At 39.3% G+C, this 18,964-nt stretch overlaps 2 protein-coding genes across 2 annotated transcripts in view; one reads left to right on the top strand and one right to left on the bottom strand.

The window, feature by feature from the left end:
- Nucleotides 1-7,748, top strand: part of LOC129805917 (collagen alpha-5(IV) chain) — a 41,479-nt gene extending 33,731 nt beyond the window's left edge. The window contains exons 2-8 of the mRNA XM_055854165.1: nucleotides 1,436-1,618; nucleotides 1,687-2,016; nucleotides 2,088-3,577; nucleotides 3,635-3,807; nucleotides 3,873-6,586; nucleotides 6,652-6,875; nucleotides 7,181-7,748. Of these exons, the coding sequence (XP_055710140.1) occupies nucleotides 1,436-1,618; nucleotides 1,687-2,016; nucleotides 2,088-3,577; nucleotides 3,635-3,807; nucleotides 3,873-6,586; nucleotides 6,652-6,875; nucleotides 7,181-7,370 (5,304 nt within the window). The 3' untranslated portion in view covers nucleotides 7,371-7,748. The remainder of the gene's footprint in view (nucleotides 1-1,435; nucleotides 1,619-1,686; nucleotides 2,017-2,087; nucleotides 3,578-3,634; nucleotides 3,808-3,872; nucleotides 6,587-6,651; nucleotides 6,876-7,180) is intronic.
- Nucleotides 7,749-14,560: 6,812 nt separating this feature from the next.
- Nucleotides 14,561-16,088, bottom strand: LOC129805916 (thioredoxin reductase-like selenoprotein T homolog CG3887). Its single transcript, XM_055854164.1, has 2 exons — nucleotides 15,838-16,088; nucleotides 14,561-15,287 (listed from the first exon to the last, which is right to left on the bottom strand). Exons 1-2 carry the CDS (start codon nucleotides 15,993-15,995, stop codon nucleotides 14,837-14,839), a joined length of 609 nt encoding a protein of 202 aa, XP_055710139.1. The 5' UTR covers nucleotides 15,996-16,088; the 3' UTR covers nucleotides 14,561-14,836.
- Nucleotides 16,089-18,964: the final 2,876 nt, after the last annotated feature.

Here is an 18,964-nt window from a genome sequence, read left to right as displayed (position 1 = left end):
GCTTTTTTGAATACATAACTATGGGGCGCTTCCTCTATTGAAACCATCAATAAAAAAACAGCAGAGCTGTCGTTAGGTGATAAGATCTAACAAAGAAACTGAGAGAAAACTGATGTTAAGAATTGAAATTATGTAATTAATTAAATCATTGATGATGCTTCCTTATAATGTCATTATGATTTTCTCATATTTTACAAAGAAAACAGAATTCAAAAAACATATAACGATAGAATAACCATCATGTTTTTCTCTAAGATCCAGTTCACTTAAAAAAAATTGTATAAGGAATATCAAAGGAGATATCACAAAATCAATGGAATTTTATAAATAGAAAATAATGGCGTATAATTATTTTATGACAAGTGAGATAATATCCTTATAACGGGAGCGTGAAGTCTAATTGATCTGCCACTATCACATGAATGTTTACTGGAGTAGCATAAATGCGAAGATACACTAGAAAGGGAATTCCCATCAATGCAATGCGCAATAAAAGCAGTTTCATTGATTATGAATTGTTCTGGAAGTACCTCTTGGCAATGCCATTAAATACACTTTGCATTAAATTTAGCTGTCGATTTCCACGAGACACTGCGGTATTTGTTTAATAAGCATTTCCACAGTGAAAATATACAATGATCTCATATATCTGGGTGGCAAAAGAGCGACTTTACGGTCTCTACAATATCCGACAGACGATGGCCACCGCGCACATCTATTTCGTGAATTTCTTGGGCTTTGCTTGGGTGCAATCATTACAGAAAAGTATATGGGGACAGAGAAATGAGACAACTTCCCGACTGAGCTGGATTGCATGCAATGTGGAGCATTGTGTGGGTTTTTTGGGGTCTGCGACAAACCATAGAGATGCACTAAATATTGAAGCAATTTACATATTTTCTAATAAATAGCCAGGCCCCGAGGATGCTATGCAAGCACAGTAATGGTAGTGAAATGGAGCACACACCATACAATGTGTCCATCAGATCTAGTGTGAACAATTTAATTGTTGCACATATGAACAATTAAACTAAAAGACATAATTCACGCAGAAAATAACTCTTTATCATTGGGCATATTAATTAAAAATCGCTCCAATTTCTCTCGCACTAATATTAAATTTAAGCTACTGAACAATTTGTAACCCATTTCTGGTCATTGTCTTCCGAGATTTATTCCTATTAACCCCTTTTGGCAGAGAGATCACTTCAACCAATTGCTGAAATGGCACTCATATATGCCTAAATATTGTGACTTAATTAAAATGAATATGCGACTGCGGGATTTCTGTGATGGAAAAATAAACAGCACATTTTTAATCGTAACTTGTGACCTTTCATGTGATTTTTTTCCCATGCCCGGATTGGGGAAGTGTATTTTTGGCGGACACAGAAATGATCTAACTCAGCTCTTATCACCCATTGATATTTTTCAGAGCGCACACAAGAGAGAATGCGATTGTGATGGATTGAAGGGGGTCATGGGAAAGATGGGACCCGCGGGTCTGCCAGGTCAGGAAGGACCTCACGGTGATGTCGGACCTCCGGGACCACCGGGACGTCCCGGAGACTATGGTGACCATGGAGAAATGGGAATGATTGGCGAGAAGGGTTACAGAGTAAGTCATCTGAAAACATCCTTTCCTTCTGCCCCTCAGCACTGAAGAGTATTGGTCATTTTTTGCAGGGTGAGAAAGGTCTCCAAGGATATTCCGGTAGACCAGGCTACAATGGTACCCAAGGTGAATATGGTGATCGTGGTCCAAGAGGATTGGATGGTTGCAATGGAACAGATGGTACAATGGGTATCGGAGGTATGCCCGGAAGTCCTGGTGTTCGAGGACCACCTGGAGATCATGGTCTACCCGGCCCTAGAGGAGATGCCGGAGAAGGCGGAATCAACTCCAAAGGCACAAAAGGTGATCGAGGTGATTCTGGGTATGACGGACGACCAGGCGATCGAGGATACCAAGGAGAACCAGGCATGAAAGGTTACCAAGGAGTACCAGGCTTGAATGTAAGGAATATCATTGGTTATCACATCACTCATCCCACATAACTCTTAGATAATTTTGCTTAACATTGCAGGGATGGGATGGTCCGATCGGTGATAAAGGTGAAAGAGGAGACGATGCGCGACTAGATGTTAGAGCTGTTCCGGGGCAAAGGGGACCTCCTGGAGAACCAGGCGAGAAAGGTGACAGCGTGGTACCGTTCCGACGTAAAAACGAAACAGTAACCAAGGGGATTGTGGGTGAAAAGGGCGAAAGAGGTATGCAAGGAGACTTTGGACCCAAAGGAAGTGAAGGTCGACAGGGAATGCCTGGAGAGATGGGTGTCAAGGGATACCGCGGAGAAGAAGGAGAGATCGGTGATCGTGGCAAAAGTGGCAAAGATGGTCCTCCAGGACCATCTGGTGACAAGGGTCACAAAGGAGCACCAGGATATGCAGGGTATGATGGTGTTGATGGTCGAAAAGGAGAACCTGGTGATCCAGGTCATCACGGTATGCCTGGTGTTCAGGGTCCACCTGGTCCTAAAGGTATTTACGATCCTAATTTGGACGAACGACTTCCTGGACCTCAAGGTCCTCAGGGAGAAATTGGGCCTCTTGGTGAGAGGGGTATGAATGGTATACCCGGAGAGCCAGGTCGTCGTGGTCTGACAGGTCTACCTGGTTTGCCAGGAGATCCAGGTACACCGGGTCCTCGTGGCAAAAAGGGCACTTCAATTAAGGGTCAACCAGGTGATTTTGGTGAAAGCGGACCACCAGGTCCAATCGGACCTACTGGAGAATCAGGTCCACCAGGACGAATGGGACCAAAAGGATTTCCCGGAAGGAACACATATGGTCCAAAAGGACCCCCCGGTACCCCAGGACATGATGGTAAATTCGGATTTCAAGGTGATCGTGGTGAACCTGGATTACCTGGCCCTAAGGGTCTTCCGGGAATAGGAGTAAATGTCACAGGTCCACCTGGTGTTAATGGTTTACCAGGAAGACGTGGTGTCCCCGGTGATGATGGATTCGATGGTATTCCCGGCCTAAAAGGAGACAGAGGTTTGCGTGGAGATGATTGTGGTCGATGTAGTCCTGGAGCTCCAGGAAAGAAGGGTCTTACTGGTGATTCAGGTCGACCAGGATTCCCTGGAACATATGGTCGCAAAGGATTTGTAGGACCTCGAGGAGACAAAGGTATAATGGGCTTCCCAGGATTGAAGGGACGAAAGGGTGTAGATGGACCACCAGGAAGTCCTGGTGAAACTGGCAGAGTTGGACAGAAAGGTTTACCTGGAGAGCTCATTATCCAAGGCAATATTGCAAAGCCCGACCAAGGAGATCAGGGTGATGAGGGATACCCAGGAGACGTAGGTCCGCCAGGAAAAACAGGCGATGTTGGTTTACCAGGAAGATTTGGTCTACGCGGTGAGAAGGGTTTACCAGGCCTCGATGGTATTCCAGGACTTCCTGGCAGAGATGGTGCTCCAGGACGAGATGGTTTAGATGGACGTCCTGGAGAAAATGCAAACATTCCTCTATACTTTTTGCAAGGAGACCGTGGATTGGATGGATTGAGGTAATTAAGTAACACATTTATACATTTGCAGAATTATTGGAATTTTTGTGTTTTCAGAGGTCCTAAAGGTGATCAAGGTTTACCTGGTCCAAGAGGTGAAGACGGAGATATTCCAGCTTACAACGTCACCTTAGCAAAAGGAGACATGGGTGTGCCTGGAGATCGTGGTGAACGAGGTTTGGATGGCAGGAAAGGTTGGGATGGCTCGGTTGGTGCCGCAGGTTTACCAGGTTAGACTATCTTTCTTTTAAGTATATTATTCTGAAATTGAATAATCTCTATCATGAACTAATAGGACCTGATGGAGATATTGGTCAACCTGGCATATCAATTCCTGGCCCAGACGGTTTCAAGGGCTATCCAGGAATTATTGGTGATATGGGTCCAGCTGGAGAGCCTGGTCTACCTGGTATCGATGGTTTACCTGGTGAGCCAGGTTTACCTGGCTTGAAGGGTAATCGCGGTGATGCTGGTAGGGCCATACTCTATGGTGAAATGGGAATTGACGGAGATGTTGGTCCAAAAGGTGTCACTGGTGATGCTGGTTTTCCTGGTTTACCTGGTACTCGGGGTCTACCCGGTATCAAAGGTGTTAAAGGACCAAAAGGAGATGATGGTCCCATGGGTGTGATAGGTCTTGCAGGGTCTCGTGGTCAGCGTGGTGATATCATTTTTGGCCGAAGAGGTCTACCTGGATTTCCTGGAAGGGATGGATTGCCAGCATCTTATGGTGATAAAGGAGCTCGAGGAGATCCTGGTTATCAAGGTGCAATTGGTATAATTGGTGCGAAAGGTGACATTGGTAATCCAGGTTTTTCTGGTTTACCTGGAGATGCAGGAGCACCTGGTGAACCTGGATTTGTTGGCATTCCTGGCTACCGTGGTCTCGATGGTGAACCTGGTGAGAGGGGTAGTCCTGGATATCCAGGGCGACTCGGAACTCCAGGACGACCTGGAGGTATGGGTTATCACGGTATGAAAGGTGAAGTTGGAGATGTCGGTTTGCCGGGTGCAAGAGGACGTCCTGGTCGCGATGGTTTCAAAGGTCCGAGAGGAGATTTCGGATTAATGGGTTTGAGAGGTCAAAAAGGTGAACCAGCTTTCAGTGGCGTGAAGGGAGAGATTGGATTGCAGGGACTACAAGGATTTGCAGGAATACCTGGGCAAATGGGTCCACCCGGCCTCAAGGGTGTGGAAGGTGATGCTGGTGAAGTTTACGACGGATATCCGGGAGAGAAAGGTATACCTGGTGATCGTGGTAGAGATGGTAGGGATGGTTACTACGGTGTCAAAGGTGAGCGAGGTGATAATGGAGCCATTGGGATGATTGGAGAGACAGGTGACATAGGTCTTCCGGGTCGACCAGGCCTGCGAGGAATTGATGGCAGAAAGGGTATTCCCGGATTGCATGGTATAGTGGGAATACAAGGTCTCAAAGGTGAACTTGGAGAAGTTGGTGACATGGGATTCCCTGGATTAATTGGATTGCCCGGTGACGCTGGTGATCCTGGACCACCAGGATTATTTGGGTTACCTGGACCACAAGGTGATAAAGGTTTCCCTGGTATTCCAGGGATAGTAACACCTGGTCGCGCCCAAAAAGGCGATAGAGGAGAACGAGGCCCTCATGGACCTCGTGGACCAAAGGGAGATGCAGGTTTTAAAGGACCACCTGGGCCAATGGGTCGTAAAGGAGTAGCAGGAGATTTTGGAGATGCTGGATTACCGGGCCCTGATGGTCTTCCTGGTAGAAAGGGTTTAGTGGGAGACAAAGGTTTGAGGGGACTCAGAGGAATGATTGCGGCATTTGTTGAACCAGGAGAACCAGGTGTTCCAGGATTCGACGGATTCCCTGGGAGAGCTGGACGTATTGGACCAAAAGGTGTGCCAGGAGATTATGGAGATAATGGACCACCAGGAGCAGTTGGTCTTCCAGGAGAAAGCATAGACGGTGTTAAGGGATTGCCTGGAGATTATGGACTTGATGGACCACCTGGACGTCCAGGATTGCCGGGTTTAATTGGAGCCCAAGGTTATCGCGGAGAACCAGGATATAAGGGCATTCAAGGAGATTTTGGCTACAGTGTCCCGGGTATCCGTGGTGAACCGGGAGATCAAGGTTATGCCGGAACTCCTGGCTTAAATGGAGCTAAGGGAATACAAGGACAGCCAGGTATGCAAGGTTTTCCGGGTGCTAGAGGCCCAAGGGGTCCCCGTGGTCCTGAAGGTGACCATGGATTCAACGGTATCGATGGGGATGATGGAATTCCCGGTCTTCGAGGAGACAGAGGAGAATCATTCCGATATGAATTGGCCATTGTTGGAGATCCTGGTCATGATGGTTATCCCGGTCTCAAGGGTATTCCTGGCGATATGGGCGAAATTGGATGGGCTGGTGTCATAGGATTAAGAGGTCTTAAGGGTATGATGGGTGATCAAGGATTACCAGGATATGCTGGAATTGAAGGCTTCAAAGGTGAACGAGGCTTCCCCGGACCTCGGGGTCTCAATGGTTTGGACGGATATCGTGGACCTCCGGGTATTCAAGGTGACCCAGCCCCACCAGCACCACCTAGCCGATCTAGGGGATTTGTCTTCACACGACATTCGCAGTCTGTCCAAATACCCGACTGTACTGCCAACACTGTGAAACTCTGGGATGGTTATTCTCTGGCCAGCGTAATTGGTGGTGGCCATACAGCAGGGCAAGACTTGGGATCAGCTGGATCTTGCCTCAAAAAATTCTCCACCATGCCTTTCTTGTTCTGCGATGTTAACAATGTGTGCAACTATGCTCAGAACAATGATGACAGTATGTGGCTAGCCACCAGTGAACCTATGACCTTCTCCATGGCCCCAATTCCTTCCCGCGAAGTTGAGAAGTACATATCTAGGTGCTCTGTCTGTGAAAGTAGGACTAGAGTTATCTCACTTCACAGTCAAACCATGTCTATTCCGAACTGTCCTGGTGGTTGGGAAGAGTTGTGGGTTGGATACAGTTACTTCATGGTGAGCTTTATCAATTTTGGTAATTTGGTTTCCGAATTTTTAATTTTTTTTAAACATATTTTCAGTACACTTCTGACAATACTGGTGGACATGGCCAGGATCTTCTGTCTCCGGGATCGTGCTTAGAAGAGTTCAGACAAATGCCCGTGATTGAGTGTCATGGTCATGGAAGATGCAACTACTACGATCAATTGACATCCTTCTGGCTCACTGTTGTTGACGACAGCAATATGTTCAAGAAACCCGTTCAACAAACCATCAAGATGGATCAGTCCTCTAAAGTCAGTAGGTGAGTAATACCTCAGTGAATCCCATTAACTCTTTCCGGACCGCAGCATATGCTGCAAGCCAATTTCACCATTTTTTAATCAAAAATATCTAAACTCAGGAATTAATTGAGGTTCTACAAAAAATATCTTACATTTGGACATCTTTACAGTTTGTAATCATCCACAAGAATCGGATTTTTATAAATTCTGAATAATTAAAAAACATTGTTTTTCATAGAATATTCATATGCTTCTTTGGGTACTCAGAGACCCAAAAGAGACGAAAGAGTTAAAACAGATTATTTAACTTTTCTTTATTTTAAAGGTGCACGGTTTGCCGCAAAATTGATCAATCTCCACGAGCTCGATCGACTAACGACTTCCCTGATGCATCAGCTCTCCTGAGACCACAGGAGAGAGTTCGTGCTCCAATTCAACCACCATCCCAGCCAGTACCCCGACGGTACAGATTCAGGCGTCCAGGGGCCAACAGGAGACCGTGGAGATTTCAGTAACTTAGCCATTATATCGAAATAATCTAATTATGAATCCCGATAAAATTTTGTAAAAGAATTTTATTTCAAAATTAACACCCAAAATCACGAATCCGTGAACATTGCGAAAGTGATAAATGTATGTTGAAACCAAAAAAAAAAAAATAAGAAAGAATTGTTCTTCGTTGTTTAATAAGCTTAATGTATATAAACATAAACAATTAATTACTACTTTTTTTTTTCAATTGCTTTTCACTTTGTATGAGTCTCTCCGATTACACTGCCTTTCATTTTGTGAAACAGAGAAAGAAAAGCTCAATTAAAAATGCATTATTTTGTGTAAGAATAAAAAAATTAAAGAATTTACAATTTTACAAATAAACGAAATTTAAGATTTCTGATTGGTGTTTTTAATTCTTCGAGTGTACTCTTCGTAGAATTCTTAGATTGTTCTTTGGAAATGAAACTTGTAGCTTTATTAGCAATTACGGACAAGGAGGGAAATACTAAGTATCGGTCCAGTAACAATAAAGTAGTTTTATACTTTAATCATTCCGCAAAATAGAACCGGGATTTCTTTTAAAAAACACTTCTCCTTCTCCTAGTGGTTTTATTAAAATATTTTAACTCTGAAATGATTATGCAGAGTTTTTGAATAATGTGCTGGACACACGACTAAAGTCCAGAGACGTCTAAGCTCGTTCATAGCCAAGTCACTTCCTGACACACTACAAAAGGGGCTTAACATTTACTAGCACTCACAAAACATAACTTTCGTAGGTTTTTATGCAGGTATTTCTACATAAATACACTAATTAGTCCTTTGAAAATGAAACTACTTTTAAATTTACTTCACAATTCACGTACAAGAACAAGAATTATTCACTAGAATCGCCTAAATTGACTTAAGTCGCGAGTTAGCTTCCACTTCACAAATAATTGTAATTAACAATAATTATTGCACGTGTACTGAGACATTAATTTACAAATAGTTTCATTTTCAAAGGACTAATTAGTCAATTAGTGTATTTAAGTAGAAATATCTGCATAAAAACCCACGAAAATTATGTTTTATGGATACCAGTGAATGCTAATCCTCGTTCGTAGTGTGTCAGGAACTAACTTGGCTATGAACTTATAGTCGTATTCTGTACTTTAGCCGTAAGTGTGTCTAGGGCATAACGGTAGCTTTTAGGATCCGGTAAACTTCACAGGTCTTAACTCTTATTTCAAGGATAATATTTTAGCATGGGAGATACTACCCTACATGCAATCATCTTCATGACCTTTCATATTCAAGATTAAAAAGAAAATCTGTAAATTCAAGAGATAGAGATATAGTTTGTTCAAGGAAAATATTTCTTAAGTCCACCTTTACAAATTTTTCTTTAACACCAACAACATAAAATAAACCGTTATTGTAAAAACAAGAGATTTGTAATATAACTAAACCAATTTAACTAACATTCCTTACAATCTGAGCTTCTGTGGTCCGAGGTGAAATATGACTTCATCAGATCGGCCTCAAACTTTAAGTGAACACGAAAGTGATTGAACAGACTTCTGTTCGCTTGGTACGTAAGCCCAAGAAGTTTTGTGTTTATGATGTGTGTTTATGTGTTTAAGTGAACACGTTTTGATTCTTAGATCAAGAATATTATACTCGCCAAAATCCGATTTTACGACTGGGTGTGTTGAGGCGCTGGAAGGTTATCGCTTTAAATCGCGGAGAATGGCGAGGGGTGGTGCAAGAGGCCTTGTCCCTCAATGGGACGTAGCGCCACTTAAGTAAAGTAAGTAAGTAAAATACGATTCTCGTATCTGTCCGGTCGTCCGTCCGGCAGATTTTACGGAGTACAAACATTTCTGACGAGAGAACGGAAAGAGATATCGACAAGCGATTTTCGACAAAGGTTAAATATTGCGTGGACAACATCAGATAGTGATTTCAATAATTCAACCCCTATGACATGGATTGGTTTCTAATTTTACTTAAACTGGGCTTAAGAGCTTTCAATTAAAAAAATAAAGCTTCCTTGATTAGAGCTAGAAGGAGTCAAAAATTAATTTTTAAAAGGTCATATCTCTCTAAAACTAACTAGGGGAAAGGGCGATACCTTCGAACGACTCAAACTTCGGACACTCATTTTTTTCAATGTTCCTGATGGATTTGATTTATGACTCTTATTGGGAAATTTGAAGCATATTAGACTATCCATTAAAATATGATATTACACTGGGTTAAATTCATTAAAATTGAAAAAAAAAAAATGAGTTGTGCGAAGCTTGAATCGTCCGAAGGTAGCGCACTTTCCCATAATAGCATTTTGGTATATTTGTGGGTTAAAAGTAAATATAGTATTGTATTGTAAATAGTACCAATGGGGCAAGTAGTACACACTCAATGGGTCAAGTGGTAGAACACTCGCTCGAATCCTTACTGAGAGAAATCCGAAAAAGTTAAAATAATATTCCTGAAATGTTTATTTTACCCTGCAGTATTGATCCGACATCGGTGTAAATATTATGCTTTTTAGATGTTTTAGGGGTTAAAGTTACCCTTTTTCATGTTAAATTTACCCTTAAAAAGGTGTAAAATTAACATTAAAAATGTTGATATATTTTTACACCTATAAAGTGTTAAAATTATGAGGAAAAAAAGTTAATCGCACCCCTTTTCTTTCTCAGTGAATGGACGTTTCGAACACCCCTTATGGGAAGCCCTAAGTTCGTCTACGGAAAGTTGTGCCACCATTTATTATTAGTGATAAGTCCAGATAAGCTTCTGGTAACTGAGATTCTTTGCAGGCAACCTCGGAGCCCGGAGTGCTTGCAATTCGTAATACTTGAAAATAATCGCATCGAGCCTATTTTATCCCTTTCTTCTGCCGCAAACAGTTTGTTCGATGCGACAAAATTTAACGCACAACCGATTTTCAAGCATTTCGAGTTGCAAGCACTCCGAGCCCGAGGTCGCCTGTAAAGAATCTCAGCTTCCACAAGCTTATCACTGGTTTTTTATAAGCATTATGTTTTATACTCTAGTGCTTTTCCTACGTTTTGCGATTGTTCCCGAAATAAAAGTTCTTACTTTTGCCAAGACCTATTCGATGCTATAACGTATGGCCAGTGAAATCTGCACAAAAGTTTGAAGGCTTTAAAAAAAAATAAAATGTATACTAGTCACTTTTATACCACTTTACAATGTTGCTAGATGTGTTCTTAACATGCCATAAAAGCTGTGATAGATTTAGTTAGGAAACATGACTCCCACAAATAATACTGAAGAATATAGACGAAAGTTAGTTTGTAATTTTCAGGACAATCATCCCACCTTGAAGAAGTCTGAAGTCGTGAAACATTTTGTGACTATGGGAATATCGCGAAGGAGTATTTATAGAATCCTGTCGAACTATGGGAAGCGAAAAATCACTACACGAGCTAAGGGATCTGGAAATTTTAGCACCCTTAGTCAATCGAAGATGCGGGCTCGACTTGCAAGTTAACATCCAATAAAGTTGCAAAGTCGTACCGTGAGCTTGGTAACAAACTTGAATGTAGCAAAACAACGGTGAAGAAGTATCTGGAGTCTATGGGAATCAAGAGGAGAACCAGAAAACCGAAGCCAGCTGTCTCAGAAACTCAGGAAAAGACTCAGAAAATTCGTTTGTCTATTTTGATCCAAAATGTTTTTCACGCTCAGAACGACATTTTTTGTGTCATGGACGATGAGTCCTATTTCACCATGGATGGTAATAACATAAGTGGCAGGGGCAGTATTATTATGTACGTGACGACAATGTAGACAAGTACCCGAAAAAGGTCCTTTTGTGGCTTGCAATCAGTGCTGCTGGAATGTCTGAGCCCGCGTTCCTCACAAAGAGTCTAACGCAAAATTCTGACGTCTATATCAGAGATTGCTTGCCTAACCTGGAAGCTTTCATCAATAATATCATCGAAGGGACAATGTGATCTTCTGGCCAGACCTAGCACCCAGCCATTACTCAAGGAAGACAATGAACGCATTGGAGGAACTTGGCATACCTGTTGTCAAGAAGGTAGAAAATTCCCCCTAACGTCCCCAATTGAGGCCTATTAAATCATTTTGGGCTAATATTAAGTGAAAGGTGTATGCCCGAAACTTTCGACCCAAAACCGAAGTCACGCTGAAGGGAAAAATAAAACGAGAATTGAAGAAGATGCCAACATCCACATTTTCGACATCAATGGCGGAAGTTCCCCGAATGTGCCGAAAAGCTCATCGGATCGGACCGGATTTTTTCCTGAAATAAGTTCATACATATACCTTTCAAAACATGTAAAAAAGTTATAATAAAACTACACAGTAAAAAAATTTGCAACCACTACGATTGGTAATTTTTGCACGAGCGCGATGGTTGTAAATTTTGTGTATTGGCAAAGTTGTGTATTTTCAATTTTATAAAATGGCTTCCTGTCTATAATTTTGATTGTAGAGCAATTTTGTTCGGTTTATTTGTATTATCTGTGATATGTCTCGGTATTAAACTAAGAAAAAAAAGAAAAAAAGAATAAAAAAAGAAAAAAAAAATAACAGAAAGTCTGAGACTTGAACCCATAATCTTTGCGTTGATGGTCTCGTGTTTTCTGCCTGCGCTACCGACTCACTGGTAAAAATGAATGGATCACCAGAGATCATTTCAAAAGAATCATGGCCTAAAAGGTTCATTTTCATCAAATTACTTGAATTGAATTGATTCTTCTTTAATGAATCACTTCAGTGATCCAAGTAAAGGATCACATTCAATGATACATTGAAAAGTTCCTCGAATCGATCATTTCAGAAAGATCGATGTTCAAGAATATTTTTCTGCCAACTAATAAAAGGAAAACAGCGAAAATGAGTTTTTAGGTTTAAAGGAATAATATAACAAGGCAGAATGAGACATTTTTGAGACAACTATTTTCAATCTTCAGGATATTACGCCAAAAAATATAGAAAATATGGGATACATTCAAATGGATCAAATTGAACATTTCAATTGGATCACTATTGCGATTATTTTCCACGAATTTTCTTACTAAATAAAACCATTAAAACAGTAAAAAATGTGTTTACTGCATTTGCTCATATAAGGGGAACGTGTCTAAACTAAAAAATTCATAGCTTTAAAATTTTAACCGTGATATTTCAGCGATTGAAAATTTGGTACGATATGTCAAAAGTGATACATTTGAATGGATCACTTGGATAATCACGCCACTTTTAGTGACGTCAGTGACAGTCACTGAGTGAGACTCGCTGAGCACATAAATAAACGGGGTGCTCTTGTCGTGGAATTTGTGTCCTTTTAGATATTTAGTGGCGCTTTTCTACAAATTATAATGTTACAGGTTAAAAAGGATTAAGTGTGGAGACTTGTGAAAACGTGAAAAATTTGCCAAAAGTGGGTAAAAAAAGCGAAAATTAAAATAATCCCCAGTTGCACGGATTTGTACAATTCCAAGTAATTTTGTCGGTGTTCCACCCCCGGAAAGACAGCACTTTATGTTGATCAAATAGTGAAAAAATCCTTAGATTTTCATTGTGTAAAAAGTGTTTTTTGCTCTACGTTCAAGCTTCGAAACATTTAGAAGCCCATATCTGGAAATATTTCAGATATATATGTTTTTCTTTTAATTTGTTTTGAAGGGCATTATTATTACATTTAAAAAAGATTAAAAAGTCATCATTTTAAGAGTTCCATTTGATCAATTTTAGAGTATCATTCACTGATCCATTGAAAAGCTCCTCAAAGTGAACCATTCAAAGTATCAAAATTTGATTCTTTTCCAATGGATCAAAATGATCTTTCAAAAAAGGATCGAAGTGAAACATTTGAAATGATGGATTATATTTGATTCACCAAAAGGATCGCGAATGAATCAAAATGATCCACCTTTTTTTACCACTTGCTTACTTCTCTTCAGCAAATGGCCAAGAGTTGCATCGTCAATTTTTCTAATTTACATGATGCTTCCTCTGTTTTCTGTTATTACATAATTATTCCTAATTTTTCACGACTGAGGCACATTTTGAGAATCCAATGAATGATTCCAGAAGACAATTAGGCAGTTAAAAATGCAAAATCTATCTGAAATCTTAGAAAAATTGCAATAGTAAACAATGGAATTTTGACAGTTCTCACACAAATTTTTCAATACACAAATTTCCTTACACAATACATAATTTTACTAGCATTATGTTAGTATCGTACCACCACTATGATAGTAATTTTACAATTTACAACCATATTGCTTGTGAATTTACACAACTTTTCAAATACACAACTTTAGTTCTCACACAATTTTTTACTGTGTATGTACAAATATTAGAAAATTGTGTTTGAACTTTGTGCAGATTTCACTGGCCATACATTATAAGGATGTCCAAATGTGAAATTAAATTTTGATTAAAAAATTGTGAAATTGGCTTGCAGCATATGCTGTGGTCCGGAAAGAGTTAAAGCAGTCTAAAAGTAAAGAAAGGGCTAGAGAAGAGAATGGGTATAGAAAAGGAAAATTCAGTGGAGAGCAAATTCTTAAAATATATTACATAAATGAGAAAATTAAATCATTTTCATATTGAATTTATTGGTAGAAAATGTTCAAAAATCCTTGTTTTGAAGAAAAATTCATTTTCTTGACACACGCCGTATTATCCTTTTGAAAAGTGTTTTTTTTACAATTTATTTTTAGGTTTAATTTTTCTCAGTGTTTTTTAACTGTAGTCTTCAAAAATATTTGAATTGTCACCGGTTTTTCTCAGCTGAGATGCAAACCCTGTTTCGATTCGGTGCGGTTCTTATATGCAGTATTTGCTGTATTAAGGTAGTCGCTGAAATTCAAACTCATCGTGCTTAAGCTTTTTAAAGCTTATGCATGATTAATTTGAATAATTCATTCTTAATTAAATCCGTATAAATTTATTATTTTAATGCTACTTTCCGTTAAATAAAAGTTCACTGTCCTACTAAAATATACAAAATATCAGCTGAGATATCTGCAAGACAGATAGGCAGCAAAATCTCTTTAGTAGTTAATTTAAAAGAAAAAAATGTTTGTTGCCAAGTCAATGGTTTTTTTTGGCGATAAATTTGTGATTAATAGGGAATGGTGAAAATTAAATAGCCCAGAAATTATGATCAGCAATAATTCCTCTAGCAAAATAAACATAGAAAAGTGATTGAGAATTTTTGTACACTATCATTTATTCAATATCATAAAACACTCTTCAGTACGCGATATAACTGCTCATTCTCGATTTCTTTACACAAATTTCTAGAGATTTCCTACCAAATTTGGTTACATATACAATTCTTTTTTATAGTTTACAGGGGTTGTGTTGCCATCTAAATTAAATTATTTTAACTCCTTCACGGGTGATCACGACAAACGGAGAGATGACACTGAGGATTTTTATGGGTTGACACAAAAATGGAAATGATGCCCCCTCTCTCTCACGTGCCTTATTTGACGTAGTTGGGATTCTGACCCAACTTATCGTTAAACTGCAAATGGCTCTCAATGATCTGGAAGAGTTCCTGAGGAGCCGGAATGCGTCCTGTTTGCAATTTTGACCATACGGGTACATCGTTTAGGGCAATCTCGAAGGCTCCTGACGAAATGAGCTGAGCCTCCAGCATATTACCCACGAAGAAAATCATCATACAGGCATAGATCTTATTCTCAATGCACCATCGCCACCATCCGGGAATTGGCTGGCCTAGAAAACCGAAGATGTCGAAGGAAGAGACAATCACTACGATTAGGATGAGCTTGGTCAGCAGCACAATCCGGGAGAGGTGCATATTGAAGCCAGGCGGATCGTAGTTTGCTCCCCGGACAAGAATCTCTGGGTACTTGTCGTTTAGGATGCTCACGTAGTCATCGAAGGCCTTTCGGTAGCCACAGGAATAGCTGCAAGAATCATCTGATTCAGCAGAATCCAAGAGATTTTCCACTCTCAGACGAAATATGTTTATCTCAAACGAGTATTTGCACAGATAGCGAATTTTATTAATAATTGGGAGTGTGTGTATTAAATTTTAGAATTTTGACTGTCCTTTCTGCTGGATTATTTCCAATTTTTCAGCAGAAAATGATCAATTTTTACTACCTGGCAAATTATCCGATTATTTAATTATTAATAAAACACAGTTCCATTTAGGCCACGCCCCATATCCGAAATTTATTTGGCATTTATAATAGTCCCACAAGCCTATTTGGCCCACAAATCTCAATCACAACGGCTTTCTTTACAGTCAATAAATAATTTGCAATAGTTTATTAAATTAATTCATCTAAGACCTTCAAAGCTTCCAATACGCAAATTGCTATACAGAATGCAATTCACAATGAAAATTCTTTGTAAAATGCCCAATTATTTTCAATTGCAGTGGAAAATTCACGTGAAATTGACATCGATTTTGCTAATCAGTGTTTGGCCAAAAAAATCACCTCATCTTACCAATAAAGTATAGTCATTGTAGGTCCAACATTTTGGCTGAATTTTGAGATGGGGATGCTCTTTTCTGAGTTGCCTTCCACGGGGAATACATGTATGATGGCCACTAAGCAAATTACAGCGGCAATTAGAGTGAAATTCTTACGAAAAACTGAGTTCATTTTGATTGAAAATCACGCACTAAATACACTCCAACTAAAATTTTAACACATTCGATGAAAAATATTACTTGCAAAGTCAAAGTACACTGTGAGAAATCGGTACAAGTTCGAAATTCGATATGATAATAAATAATCAAAAGAGATACGCTAATAGCTGCATGCTCGTCTCCTTCGATGTACAAAATTATTGGTAAATTATTTTACCAATAAAAGAGATTGCACATCTGCGATTTGAGTTGCATTTTAAATACTGTTCAATGTACGAAATGTAGAGACAAAAGTGCTCTACAATTATGTTGAAGTAATCATCAAAATCGGTTCAGCGACAGTCGAGATAATTGAGGTTATGTGATATTGAAATTGGTTTTTCGACTGTGGCACCCCTGGTGTTGGTCCCACGAAGTTCAAATATTCTAGGAAGTTGTAGCATTTGGTGAGATCTTTCGTTTAAGCCCTCATTCATCAAAATCGGTCACATAGAACCGGAGATATGATTTTTTGAATTTCGTGAACTTTGACCCCTCATATCTCCGGTTCTATTGAAACCACAGCGCACATACGCACCATTTTGGAAACGTCCTAGACTGGACTACAACATACTAAAATTTCATTAACTTGCACAATGCCGTTTTTGAGAAAAGTGACTTTGAATTTCGATGAATTTTGACGCTATCGCAGCGCCACCTGTGGTGACTTTTTGAACTTCCATCTGAAAGTGCTCATCGAGACGAAACCAAAAAGGTAAAATTTAGGTCGCTATGTTAATTAGAACCGGAGATAGAGGCCGGTCAATGTTCGAACTTTGACCCCTTATAGCTCGGGTCAGGGGTCTTAGATCGACTTAAGGTTTTTTTTTGTTTGATAGGTATAATCAACGGCTACAACATACTAAAATTTCAGCCCGATGCACAATGGAATTTTTGAGTTATTTAACTTATAAGATTTAAAAATTTTCTTTTTAATAATAGCGCCCCTAGCGGTGATTTTATGAACTTGCGATGTTAGAAGGGGAAGTGGCATTTCACGAGAGCTTTCCAAAAAGCCCTCACTTTTTAAATTCTGACAATTAGAACCGGAGTTATGGCCATTCTAAGAATTTTTTTTTGGACCCTTATAGCTTGGGTCAGGGGGGTCGGGGGACCTTAAGTTTGGTATTGATGGAAAGCTCTAAGGCCCAGCTATAACATACTAAAATTTGAGCCTGCTCGATGCCATAGGAGCGGAGCTATTGAGAAAACAAAAAAGGGGGGTCTTCAAAATGGCGGAAGGAGGGGTGGGGGTGGGGGGTCAATGCACCAAGTTGCAATTTTCACCCGATATATAACCTTTGCCGAAAACCGCAAGTCGATATCTTTTTTAGTTTAGGAGCTATTAAGCTCCAAAGAGCGGCCGGCCGGCCGGCCGGCCGGGAACGTAAAATAGCCACATATATATTCGTGATCAGGAAGTGGCGAAACACATTTTGGCCAAGTTTGAGGTCGATCGGACGACATGAAATTTTGTTAGGATTATAGTAGGTGAGATTGTTAAGAATCTCACCTAATAGTTCAAGAAGAGGGTATTTTGAATATATGGTATTTTAAAAAAATTACAAAAAATTTAACTCAATTATTTGACCAAATCGAGTGAATATTAGGCCCATTGCCCTTAAATAATTCAGAATAGCGATGTAACTGGTGAAGGGTGTCTAAGAATGAAAAATGAAGTGAAGGGACTAGCAACAAAATAAAGGAAGAGCACCCCGGATCGGAATGTTAAGATACATGCTAGATATTTAGTTGAAAATATAATCCTCAAAATACTATTTGGTATTTATGTGTATGTTAATTGACATATTAGTGATCCATATACCTATATCTATGCATTTGAATTTTAAATTTTTACAATAAATTAATAAAAAATAAATATAATTGCAACTAAGTACTGTGTACCTCGAATCGTCACAAATATACAACCTGAGAAAGAGCTTTTCCACCGTTTTGCTCTGGAGGTTGGTCACCAATTCTAAGACGGCGGTGGATGCTGAAAACTACACGGGATCTCAGTTAAACGAAACTGTACTTCAAAAGCATTGTTGATGATTAAATTTATCTATCTATCTATCTATTCGTGACGATTTAATCAGATGTCTCACGGATAATTGGTTTCATAAGTTAAATCTGAACTAATGTATTGGATTTTTGTGAGATTTAAATGGTAAAAAGTAGCTAATGATTTTTAAAAATTAATTTGAATTGGCGCAATAATTTGGTAATAATCTGACGATCTGAGGAACACTGCCGATCGCTGGTGATCTTCCTTTATATCCGAAAGCATTGAAAAAATTGGGTAAATTTAGAGAAAATTTAGAAAAACCTCAATTTTGAGGGATTTTAGCGGATTTTAACGAATGATAAAGAGTGGGGAAAAATGAAAAGACTGGTCTCAATATAATATCATTTTAGGAGAGTCATCGAAGACGGAAAGTCAATGTATCTTACTATTTAAATTTTAGTGGGTCAGAAGACGGAAAAATTTAGAATAGAGCTAATTAAATTTAAAATTTAAAATTTAAAATAGAGCTAATTCCATTACTTTAAAAATTCATTACCAATTGTGACCAATGTAATTGGGGTTGAAATTTGATACCCTTTTAAAGATATCCAAATTTAACAAAAATCATTGAAAATTATGCAATCTTAGGTAGTTGACGATGAATAATTTTTATTTCTCCCTCCGCAAACTAGTGCTTAGGAGGGAACTTAGGTGGTTGAATTTTGACCTTGAATAATTCAAAACGGCGATTTTTCTGATGATGGGTGTTGGCATCGGCATGTTCAGCTAGACTACCCTTAAAACATATCCAAAAATGAATGAAATTGCGAGGGCCAATTTTAAGAAAGGTTAGAAAAACCTAATTTCTGACGAGGAAGGATAGGGAACACATGAAGGGAGAGAGGAAAAAATAAAGGGATTTGCTTGGAGATTAT

The sequence above is a fragment of the Phlebotomus papatasi genome, chromosome 3 (genome assembly GCF_024763615.1).
Source record: "Phlebotomus papatasi isolate M1 chromosome 3, Ppap_2.1, whole genome shotgun sequence".
Taxonomy (NCBI): Eukaryota; Metazoa; Arthropoda; class Insecta; order Diptera; family Psychodidae; genus Phlebotomus; species Phlebotomus papatasi.
Note: the sequence above shows the minus strand (reverse complement) of the source record. Positions and strands in the feature narration are given on the sequence as shown.